The 12,960-nt window shown below is 35.2% G+C and overlaps 1 protein-coding gene across 1 annotated transcript in view; it reads right to left on the bottom strand.

Moving 5' to 3' along the window:
• The window catches only part of LOC126273341 (dynein axonemal heavy chain 10), a 1,458,287-nt gene that overhangs the window by 120,405 nt on the left and 1,324,922 nt on the right, over nt 1-12,960 (bottom strand). Inside the window, exons 147-148 of the mRNA XM_049976887.1 lie at nt 10,041-10,183; nt 3,886-4,047 (exon numbers count right to left, since the gene is read on the bottom strand). Coding sequence (XP_049832844.1) covers nt 3,886-4,047; nt 10,041-10,183 — 305 coding nt within the window. The remainder of the gene's footprint in view (nt 1-3,885; nt 4,048-10,040; nt 10,184-12,960) is intronic.

Here is a 12,960-nt window from a genome sequence, read left to right as displayed (position 1 = left end):
TGTGTACTACATGTCATGTAAACAGTGGTTGGTCTTCAGCATTGGTATGACTACCATCACACTAACAATAAGGATGAATGGATACAGACAGAGGGTGTGTACTTGCAACGCACAAAGTCCTGTTGCAAATAACAGTCAACAACATGTTAGTCATGGCCTCGGTGCCACCAGACATGCTATTTGGATTCTCCCTCCTCACACCAGTTTTTCAGAACTTTGCAGCTGGGGCTGGCATTACATGTGCTTGGCTCTTGTCACTCACCTGTCCTAAACTTCCATTAATTTCTGTGGCCTCAGTGTTTCTTTTCAGTAACTATTCCTTTCCATTACTCCCTTTATTTTTCAATTTCACTGCTTATTTTCCATTCTCTCGTTACCTCCCACCCTTCTACCATGTATAATGCACTTAGCTTTCCATTCTTATCAGTAATTTCACACTGTCTTTTCAGTAATCTCTGTGTTGCTTATTACACTATCTTCTACTTTTAAGGGGAGTAGGACTTCAAACGGGCCAACTTGGAGCAGGAGAGGCACCACAGGACATTTTAATTTCCACTGCCTATACTTTAACAAATAAATTCATAAAATTTTGTCAGCTTGATCAGGAAGGTTTCAGGATTCACACTCATAGCAGTGGAAGTTCAAAACATAAGATTTATTTATTTATTTATTTATTTTTTACACATGTGAAATTACATCATTTTTTTCACTTGCTATTGGATGCAGTTGTTGATATAGGTACACTTTTCTTCATAAGTAAGATAGATTCTTTGATGAATTTTGCACAGCACACAAATCATACTTATAGGTGTATGAAACCCTAGAATTTATTTAATTTATAAAAAACTGAACGAGCTGTTACTTCATGTTTAGAAAAAACTCAAATTTTATAGTTAATTATCGCAATTTTTACCTCAGTTTTAATAGATTTGGAAAATTCTAGAGTTTTATACTCCTATAAATATGATTTTTATGCTGCGCAAAATTCATTGAAGAATCTCTCTTATTTGTTAAGCAAAGTGTACCTATAGCAACAAATGCAGCCAATAGTAAGTGAAAAAAATCATGAAATTTCACATGTAAAAATAAATTACATTGTTATGTTGTTGAACTGCCACTGTTTTGAGTGTGAACCCTGAATCCTTCCTGGTCATGCTGACAAGCTTTATGAATTTTTTTGTAAAAGTATAGACAGTGGAAATTAAAATGTCCTGTGATGACTCTCCCACTCCAAGTCAGCCCGTTTGATGTCCTACCCCCTTAAGCTTTCAGGTTTTCAAATTTTATCCAGTGCATTTACCAACAATCAGATTTTCCTTCCCATCTTCTACAGTAAGTCTCCATTGACCCAAGGTTCTGGGTGACTTTTTCATACGTCTTCCCATTTCCTTAATCTCTCTAGTCATTTTCCTTTATCTCTCTTCCTTTCCCTTCACCCCTTCTGTCAGAAGAAGGAGTCACTGGCTCCAAAAGCTTGCACATTTCCACATCTTTTATGTGTTTCCTGTTGCCACTGCTTGGTGAGTAGATTATTGTCTACCCACATTAAACTTTCAAACCTTGATTACTTTCACTAGTATTCATATTGTTGTCCATACCAAGTATTCCATTGTTTGATGTAGAATAAAGCATTATTTTTAACATTATTATTATTATTTTTTTTCTTATCTCAGACATTATGTCTGGTCTAAAGTAGAAAGTGACGCGGACCTTGATCAAGCGTGACTTCATTTTCACTGTATGGTATATGTTATATTGCATTTAGGAACTTTCGGGTAATTGAACATGTATCAATAATTACAGATTTCTGTAGTTGTATATAGAAGTTTGGATGCAGCTGTATTGCATTGATGTACTGGTGAATATTGTGTGGTATGACTCCTGTAGTTGAGAGTATAATTGGTATAATGTCAACTTTATCCTGATGCCACATATCCTTGACTTCCTCAGCCAGTTGGATGTATTTTTCAATTTTTTCTCCTGTTTTCTTTTGTATATTTGTTGTATTGGGTATGGATATTTCGATTAGTTGTGTTATTATTATTATTATTATTACTATTATTATTATTATTAATGTTACTACATATGAATTGTATGGTACATAATCACACATTTTGGTACAGTGTTTTCACATGTTTAAAATATTTGTGTTAAATAATAATATGGATGTACTTGTTTTTCAGGCATATGGTAATTATATCTTTTCTTCTTCAGGCAAATGTGCAAAGTGGTATTTTATAACAATGAAAGTGGTATTTTATATTAGAGTGCATTCTATATCACATTTTACATTCATTGGGTGTATCATTTTCAATACAAATAATACAAGAAGTTCAAAGATTGCTTTCGTATTGCAGTTCACATGTTATAAATAAGTTTACTTGCTACAGAAGAATACTGAAGATAAGGTGGATAGATCACGTAACTAATGAGGAGGTATTGAATAGGATTGGGGAGAAGAGAAGTTTGTGGCACAACTTGACTAGAAGAAGGGATCGGTTGGTAGGACATGTTTTGAGGCATCAAGGGATCACAAATTTAGCATTGGAGGGCAGCGTGGAGGGTAAAAATCGTAGAGGGAGACCGAGAGATGAGTACACTAAGCAGATTCAGAAGGATGTAGGTTGCAGTAGGTACTGGGAGATGAAGCAGCTTGCACAGGATAGAGTAGCATGGAGAGCTGCATCAAACCAGTCTCGGGACTGAAGACAACAACAACAACAAATAAGTTTACTATGTATTTTTTTGTTTACTGTTATTTCACTTTTTGATATTGTTATAATAATGATTACACATCTTAAAATATTTCAACACTGTACTTACAAAGTATGTAGGAAATCCTGTAAAATGATCTGATACATGTGTGCAAATAAATCAACAGGTTTCCTATTTTGAAATACAGCATTTCTGTCTGGATTATATGCCATGAGACCCAACAAAAGAAGGGTAGGGATTTGCTCTCTCCCTCCTCTTTCTTTTATAGTGACAGGATGTTGGGGAATGAAAGCATGATGGCAGAGTTAATATTTATACATATGTACTGAGTCATTCTTATGAAGGAAGTCACTCATAAGCCCTAAATTATGTTTTAAGGATTTTTATTGGTGACCTATTCTCATAGAACCTAATACTTTCTTCGTTCTTTAACCTTAGTTTGTGGTACTGTAAACTGTTAGCAATGCATCTAGATGCAAGTGAAGTTCTGCAGTTGTTATTTTCTGTGTTCTGAATGCATTAGGGTATAAATTTTTAACTGTGTCCCTATATAATGTACTTAGAAACACGTCTGGAGTACCTATCAAAAAGGTTAAACCAATAACATAACTCGATATTAAAACCATTCTAAAACAGACAAAATTAAGAGCTGGATTGTATAACCCTAAAAAAAAAAGAAAAAGAGGAACAATAAAATAATAGTAAATCCAGGAGAAAAAACAAAAAGGGAGAGTGAGAGAGAGCGAGAGAGAGAGAGAAGACAATGACATACATGAATGATGTGTCGCATATAGTCACACTAAGTTAGAAAATTTCCCTTATGTTAATAAAACTACTAATATGTTTAATTATTACAATGATTTGCATTATCAGCTGTTTTAATGAATTGAATTAAGTGAAGTAATTTATTCCTTCTGTTGTGTCTAATATTCCATATCTCCCACATATGAAATTCCATTTTAATTGATCATTAGTTCCATTTTTACAATTTTTTTACTTATCATGATATAATTAGTTATGTAAAAAGTAGTAAATTGTTAACTTTTCTAAACCTTGCTGTGATGTTAGTTCAATGGTAGGTATTCATAGATAATAAAAATGATGTTTTTATGAGAAAATTACACAATATAAATTCAGAGAAGCAGTGTCAAAATATTTGTAAGTACTTGCCTCTCCCACTAAGTACTTCAAACTTCTCCATGGAATTCTTGTGTCTTTGGTGACTAAAGTCTTTGTTAGATATGTATCAAGAATTTGCATACACACATTGAAGTCTGATTCATTGAAATCATAACTAATATTCCAGCCAATTTTGTCATACTTTCGCCTTTCCTGAAATTAGAAGTAAGACATTAATACCCGAGGTTAATTTTTGTTTGTGTGTAGATAAATAATTGACAGTATAAGTGATATTATGAACAAAAAGTATAATAGCAAGGAACTGTCTTTATACTCTTTTTGTGTGCCTTTGTTTCCATCTTTCTGGTGAGGGTGGGGGGTTAGGGGAGGGGTGGGGGAAGCAAGAGAACCTCTTAGAGAATAGCTAACAGGAATGACAAACAGATACAAACATGGGTAATGCACATGTATTTTATTTTCTTTAGTATTCATATTTTGGAGGTTTCTCTAGAAACAGATTACAATTCACTGTGGTGACAAAAGTCATGGCCTAGCAACATGCACATATGCAGATGGTCGTAGTATCATGTAAACAAGATATAAAAGCGCAGTGCAATGGCAGAGCTGTCATTTATACTCAGGTGGTTAATGTGAAAATGTTTCCAACATGATTATGGTTGGGTGATGTAAAACAGACTTTGAATACAGAACAGTAGTTGCATCTAGAGACATGGGACATTGCATTTTGGAAGTTGTTAGAGAATTCAATATTCTGAGCTGCACAGCAACAAGAGTGTGCTGAGAATACCAAATTTCAGGCATTACCTCTCACAACGGTCTTCACTTAGTGACCAAAAGCAGCAGCATCTGCAAAGAGTAGCTGGCCGCAGTGGCCGTGTGGGGAACTGCGCGACTGCTACGGTTGCAGGTTCGAATCCTGCCTCGGGCATGGATGTGTGTGATGTCTTTAGGTTAGTTAGGTTTAAGTAGTTCTAAGTTCTAGGGAACTGATGACCTCAGATGTTGAGTCCCATAGTGCTCAGAGCCATTTTGCAAAGAGTTTTTATTACTAACAGTCAAGCAATACTGCATGAAATAACCACAGAAATCAATGTGGGATGTGTGATGAACATGTCTGTTGAGATACTGCAGCTAAATTTGGCACCAATGGGCTGTGGCAGCAGAAGACCAATGCAAATTCCTTTGTTAACAGCACATCATCACCTGCACCATTTCACCTTAGCTTGTGGCCATATCAGTTGAACCTTAGACAACTATAAAACTGTGGCCTGGTCAGATGAGTCCCAACTTCAGTTGATAAGAGCTTATGGTAAGGTTCAAGTGTGGTGCAAACCCCACAAAGCCGTGGACCCTAGTTTGCAATATGGCACTGTGCAAGCTGATAGTGGCTCCCTGATGGTGTGGGATGTGGTTTATGTCAGATTGACTGGGTCCTCTGGTTTACCTGAACTGATTGTTGACTGGATATGGTTATGTTTGGCTACTTGGAAACAATTTGCAGTCATTCATGGACTTCATGTTCCAGAACAGTAATGGAATTTTTATGGATAACAATGTGCCATGACACCAGGCCACAATCATTTGCAATTGGTTTGAAGAACATTCTGGGCCATTTGAGTGAATGGTTTGGCCACCCAAAATGAAGCCTATTGAACATTTATGGGACATAATCGAGAGATCAGTTTGTGCACAAAATTTTGCACGAGCAACACTTCTACAATAGTGGATGGCTATAGATGCAGCATGGCTCAATGTATCTGCAGCGGACTAGTTGAGACCATGCCACATTGAATTGCTGCACTATCCTGGGCAAAGGGAGCTCTGATGTGATATGACTTTTGTCACCTCAGTGTAATTAATGCCATGCTAACTAACCTTTAGAGAGAAAGGTGATAGATTACAATAAATGCAAATAATACTGCTGAATTCTTTCAAATCTCATAAAACGCTGAGTGCGAAATAATATGAATGAAAGATGTTTTAAAACTCAAGGAAGTTCACTTATATAATCTCATAATGGTAATATGAAAATGACAAATTCTGTGTACTATTTCAGTTTGTGCCCTCAAGTATACTGTGAGAACACGTGAACTCCTCTAAATTTACACAATAGTACATAAAATTCATAGAAATATTACAAAATTTTACAAGCCATAAATATACCCTAAAATGGAGTCCGCAGCCTTCATTACAACCAATTGCACTTAAACCCTGTTCCTCACAGTCACCCTCTTCCCCTGCTCAGTCTCCCCCTCCCAATCCACAGCTCCATGTCGCTGTATGCCATACATAACTCCAACTGCCTGTGGCCAGAAGGAGCTCATCGGTGCCATATACCTTCCCATGGATTGGCAGCCATCAATCAAAATTCCCCAGTTGTTCCTCTCACTATGCAGTACTTTCTCCCATCACCTATTGTCCTCTATACCCAACACAACCAGTCACCTCAATTGAGCTGCAGCGCCACTGCAATGTAATCAATTGAGACAATGTAGTCATGCAGGTATGTGTGTGGTGGGAGAGGGGGAGGGGGGCATGCCTGCAGGCATGGGCAGGTAGTGTAGGCCACCCCTGTCAACCTTTGCCGTTGTCTGTTTCGGAACCTCCAAGCGGGCACATGAGCTGGAGCAGCCTACCTTAAAGCTCTCAAGAAGCACTCATCTGACAGTTAGTAAAGCTCTCAGTCTTGTTTATGTGCCATTTGATGACTGGGTGTCTCTACTAGTCAGGGAGTTGTTACCATTACTTCTTAAGTTATCTAAAGAAAATGTATAGCTTAGTCTCGCTGTCAAAGGATATATTTCATTGTATACTGTAACAAGATGAAGATGAAGTCTATCCTACCTCACTTAAAACTTTTAAAAGGAAATATTTTGAGACTCTTCATTGTATATTGTATTAATACTGATGAGTGAGGACAGCAATTATCAACAATGAGATGAAGATGAAGTGTAGTCTACCTCATGTAAAACTTTCAAAAGAAAATATTTTGAAACTGTGTTCTTATTTTTTGAAGAAATTCTAATTCTCAAATTTCAAATCAATCTACTGTAACTTCAAACTCAAGGAAAATGAGATATACATAAGAAGCTACTGTAAATCATAAAATCAGTGAGTGTAACATGATTCCATATTATAACTATGGGCAACAGTTGTTGACTAAGTCACTATGGAATATTACACGGAAAAATTAATTTTTAAAAAGTGTTCTATATTCACCAAAGAAAATGAACCTGAACCTGCAAGATTGGAAAAAAATAGTGTACAAAACAATTCAAAAGAAATGTACATGACTAGAATCATTCCATATTATTATGTTTTTATTGACACATACCAGTGTAGTCCAGTATGTCCGTAATCATTGAATTTTCTGAGATTGGATTAAGTACATTAAAGGACAAACAATACTAAATCTAAATTGAAGGGAATATGATAAGATGGGAAACTGAGATGATTATTAGCTCACTGTTGATGTGATGGTAACGATAGTGGTGGTGGTGGTGGTGGTGGTGGTGGTGGTGGTGGTGGTGGTGGAGGAGGAGGAGGAGGAGGAGGAATAGGCATGATATATCACTTAATATAAAGGTACCTGGGAGTAAGAAGTGAAGAAAATGCAATGAGGGTATGAGAGACATGGACAGTGGAGGGAATGACATGAATTTAAGTGAAGTTCAGAACTGTACACTCAAAATAGTGGTGGTGTAAATGATGGCAAACTTGAGGACAGTACAAGTTATCACAGTAGCACTGAAGATGACAACGGCAACAAGAGGTATTTACATTTACATTGAATAAGCTCCTAAAATCATTCATGTCGAATGTAATGTTCTTTGTGTTCAGTATACCATCTTCCTGATTTCAGAAACATTTTAATCTTGTTATGATATTTTGTTTACCTCGCTTATCAAGCCTACACAAGAAACTCAAACTCTATACTACATGTCACTGTATTTATCAAATAATGAATAACATCCACACGCTCATGACAGATGTGTTTCATATCTGAGTCATTTTTCCTAAATTTATTTGACAAATTGAAATTCTCTTTCAGTAATTGCTAAAGTATATTTGAGCACAGTGTGTCTGAGGAACATAAGACAATCAATGTCTCCAATGAGCAAAGTACTGTCTCACATTACCTAAATTTTCTGTAATAATATCACCAAATAGACAAAAAGAATGATGTGAAAACTGATCTAAAGGAATAATTTCACCACTAATTCCTGTAAATATCATTCTTTCATTCATCTTTTTTTCAATCTTGTTACTTATTTTCATACACTCACAGTATTTTGGTTGATCTAAGCTACTGAAGTAGATGTACAAGTGGTTCATTTTAGCCTAGTTTGAGACACCTGGAGCTAAAATATACTTAACAACCATTACTGCTATTTTCCCACAACCACAATGGCCACTTATTGCTCATTTTATTAAAGTAGTTAATAGTTTTTCACTTTCAATTTAATCCTTGGCTATAGAACAACAGCCATCAATTATTTACTTAACTAGCTGAACACACAGTGTTGCCTGGTTACTTATTCATCTGAATCCAATCTTGGAGAACATAAGTAATCAAATCTGTCTGCAGTGTAACAATAAACTTAGTTTATTTATGTGTTTTTTAAATAATAATAAAATACACAGATTATGAGGTAAGAATTTTACAAATTAATTGTAAATTGTTCTAAAACATTGACTACATATAATAATTTTAGTTTCCCCTACACAAATACAATATACAAATTATAAATCTGGATTTTTAAAAACTAAATGTAAATTATTTTAAAACATTCACTATACACAATAATTTTAGTTTACCCTCCACTGCCTCTACCTCACAATAGCTCTAGCCTAGAAGTGTCCTAGTATTATTTTTTCTTTTTTAAGTCACTTAGTCTTTTGACTGGATTCAGTCAACTTGTGTTTCAACTGAAACTCGTTCACTGATTACCAATGTACTACCTTTGATCTCCTGCTCTCTCTGACATCTTTCCCTTTATGTTTGTCTTCACACAGCCTCACAACAGATGGGTTCTCTAATTCTGGGGTCTGTATAATCTGCCATTCCTTTTAACCTTCCCTAGTACATTCCTTCCTCCTCCTCAAGGAAGCAACTATTAGTTCTGAAAACTAGGATAATTTCCTCTGAAAGATACATTTGTTTCCAAATGTTTAAAAAATGTATGTTCATATGATTTTACTCTTACAAACTGCTAGTAATGTCTATGAATATCTGTAGAATTTTATGTACTCATACCATAAGTAACAGCATACAGGTTGAAATATTACACAGAATTTGCTACATGTTACCTCAAGACAACCAGACTTTCTACTTCGCTAATATGAACTACAAAGAGTCTGCTTCAGACTCTTACTTGTGTAAATACATTTGGAAAGAGTATAGTAGTCTCTAGAATTTCATAACATTTTTCTTTCATTTTTATCCACAGAAAAAATTTAGCATGTTTTCAAGAAATAAAAAAGTTACTTACATTTGTCCTTATCTGCATTTCTCTCTTATTGGTGTAGTGTTAATTGTTGTACATGGTTTCACAAGGGAGTTTGAAAATTTGTATAGTTTGCATCAATCTGTAGACCCTGCTATTTTCTAGTGAGCATTTCCAAATTTTCCAACATAACAAAAAACAGATACATCCATGCACAATAAAAGAAAGATAAATTGTGAGAGACATAAAGAGACAAAGAATGACATTAAACTTCCATTATGTATGTTTTCGTACATTTTTAAGTCAATTTGAATTCATATTTTCTAATTTTATAAGCAAACAGAATAATACAAGCAACTATGATATAAGGTATGTGAACTATTATATGCTACTATAAGATTTGAATTCATATTTTCTAATTTTATAAGCAAACAGAATAATACAAGCAACTATGATATAAGGTATGTGAACTATTATATGCTACTATAAGAAATTTTCTTGTTATATTTATCATGTACTTGTGAACATCAACACAAGGAAATTGTGGGGATATTAAATCTGTGGGGATATTAAATCTGTCAAAACTGCCATGAGCCAAAAGCTGCCCAAGCAATAACATTTTATTTCTTCAGTCCTACACGAGAAAAACCTGAACCATAAACCAACTTCTACAAATTTTTAAAATAATTCATGCTTCTTAATATGAAGTTGCATTACAGCAATGATGTCATTATATACCTGCACCACAGCATGAAAAAATGCCAGCACATATACTAAAGACTTGAAAGCTGGGTGTTCACAGGACTCAAGGCTTTGTGTTCGCATCTTGAAGTAAGTGTTGCGTAGATTCAGTTTGAGTCCATACGGAGGCTCTGTCACCACTGGAACACAAATGGGCATTACAAGCGTAAGGATGCATATAAAAAACATGCGCCAAAATTTCTTCAAAGATTAACGTTCATGCTGAAGAACTGTCCTTTCATGACCAAAGATTACACTGATTACTTCTGCAGTTACAAATATATGTTATAATAATGCAGCAATAGGTACTCAAATGCATAAGCACACAAGCAGGCATATTTGCCTTTAAATATGTCTGCTTGTGTCTGTGTATGTGCGGATGGATATGTGTGTGTGTGTGCTAGTGTACACCTGTCCTTTTTTTCCCCTAAGGGAAGTCTTTCCGCTCCCGGGATTGGAATGACTCCTTACCCTCTCCCTTAAAACCCACGTCCTTTCATTTTTCCCTCTCCTTCCCTCTTTCCTGACGAAGCAACTGCCAGTTGCGAAAGCTCGTAATTCTGTGTGTGTGTTTGTGTGTTTTGTTCATGTGCCTGTCTGCCGGCGCTTTCCTTTTTAATATATATATATATATATATATATATATATATATATATATATATATATATATATATATATATATATATATATATATATATATATATATATATGCGTAGGAAGGTGTATTCTTGAAGGCGAAAACTAAAGGTGTCTTTCAGAACGAAAGGTAAGTGACATATTTATAACTTTATACATGTCTCCAAATGAGGACATTGTGACTGAAAGGTTGTAATAGCATAGAAATTTAGGATATTATTTTGCTGTCTTTTTAGTCATTTTACAGCGATTTCACAGTGCCCTGAGTAAAAGACAGAAGAAGGCCACTTACAAAAGAAGAAGTTACAGGGCTCCTTAATTCATCTGAAATTGATGATCTGTCTGATGATACTGGCAATAATTTTGAACAAGAGGACAATGATGGAGGTACTGGTAATTTTAGACGTTTTATATCTTATTGTATATTGTAAGCTGAGTAGCCTAGATGCAAAGCCGCTAACTGTATGATAAGCGACACTGAGATAATCACAAAACACTTGTCCCATCCAAACAATTATGCACTGGCAGTGAGAATGTTATTGTTACGTATGAATTTGTTACAGTGCAGCCGACCTAAATCTGAATAAGAGAAATATCTATTCTAATTGTGACAGACTGAAAGGTAACTTTGAATGTCCAGATTTGTAATTCTGATGTCTGTTCATGTGCTTTGCGTCTGGACAAGGCAGGGCAGCAGCCATGCGTATTGGGCATTTAGCGGGATTTGCACACGAAGACAGCAATTAGCTGCTTTTGAAACTGAACACAATTTTTTGCCAGCCATTTTTGACAGTTTATAGCTGGTTTTCAACCTGAAACATATTCCATCTCTTAGGCACTGAAAAAATCTATAAGGCCATGTGTACACCTCAAAATCAACATAAAATGATTTTAGCTGCTTTTTCATCTGGGTTACTAAGATGTATGTTTTTTATGAGTTTTTCTTTTCCTAAAAGCATTTTTTATCATAGGTTCTGGAGAAATATGTCACAATCAACTATCCAGAAGATATTCAAATTTACAATTAACACATGGGAGTGGTTGTCAATATGAATTTTCTGATCACTATTTATCGCACATTCATCAGATCACGAAAGTGGACATTTCGCATGTTTGCTCGTGCAGTTGATATCGCATGTGTAAATGCATGGTTGAGTACAAGAAAAATGCGTCAGAATTAGGTGTTCTTAAAAATAAGACCCTTGATTTGCTTCACTTTAGGATATGTGTGGCCAAAGTACTGACAAAAATAGATAAACCAGCTGCCAGAAAAAGGGGGTGTCCCACTTGTGAGAGTGGCATATCTCCAAGAACTTCAAAACAAGCTAATGCAGAAGTTTACCCAGAAGCCGATGTTCATTTGGACAATGCTGGGCATCTTCCAGAGGTCAGTGACAAAAAATCATTTTCAGGTGCAAAGGCAAAAACCACCTTTCATTGTATAAAATGTAACATTCACTTATGTCTGGATAGAAAAAGGATTTTTTTTCTATTACCATTCTTCAGAAGTGTAAAACAAGTTTATGTATATAATCATTAAGTAGGTTCTGTGTAATTTATGCATTTTGGTGAAATAAAATCAAATAAAACACTTTGACTTTTCGTCTTATACTGCACCCACTTGAACACAATGTCCTCATTTGGGGACGCATTGTATCCCCCCTCGGAGGGCACCTCAGAATATTTAGTGTGTCTGAAAAATTAGAATTTAATTTGAAGAACTGGATAGCAAAGCCATGATTTTATTTTTTCAGGAAAAAAATAATTCGTGACCGAAAGAGTTAAAATAATGATCAATTGTAGCCACAGGTTATGTATTTCAATCTACTAGCAACCACAAAAATTAGCAGAACTGCAATATCACATACAGCAGAAAAAAATACACAGACTTCTCATACAAATGTCCAAATATCATTTGAAGATTTCACAGCCTACATACAAGGGAGAACTCACTCCTGAAAACAGTAAGAAAGAATTCATCATGTAAAATAACAAATCATAGTGGTACAAAATACAGAAAACTTTGTAAGGCCTTCCATCTACTAATAATTCTTACTTTCTTAAAACATACTCATTTGAAACCAAAGGATCACAAAATCAGCAAACCCAGCAATTTGTGGAAAGAATCTTTCAATACACCTTAGACAAATATGTTCTGAGCAAGGTCTTAAGGGATGGATAAACAGCTGTTGTTTAACAACAATGTCAGAAAACTGCAACATAAACAAAGAGAGATTAATAATATATACAAGAGAAGTCAAAATCTAGCTGACACAAGAGC

Source organism: Schistocerca gregaria, chromosome 5, assembly GCF_023897955.1.
Source record: "Schistocerca gregaria isolate iqSchGreg1 chromosome 5, iqSchGreg1.2, whole genome shotgun sequence".
Classification (NCBI taxonomy): Eukaryota; Metazoa; Arthropoda; class Insecta; order Orthoptera; family Acrididae; genus Schistocerca; species Schistocerca gregaria.
Note: the sequence above shows the minus strand (reverse complement) of the source record. Positions and strands in the feature narration are given on the sequence as shown.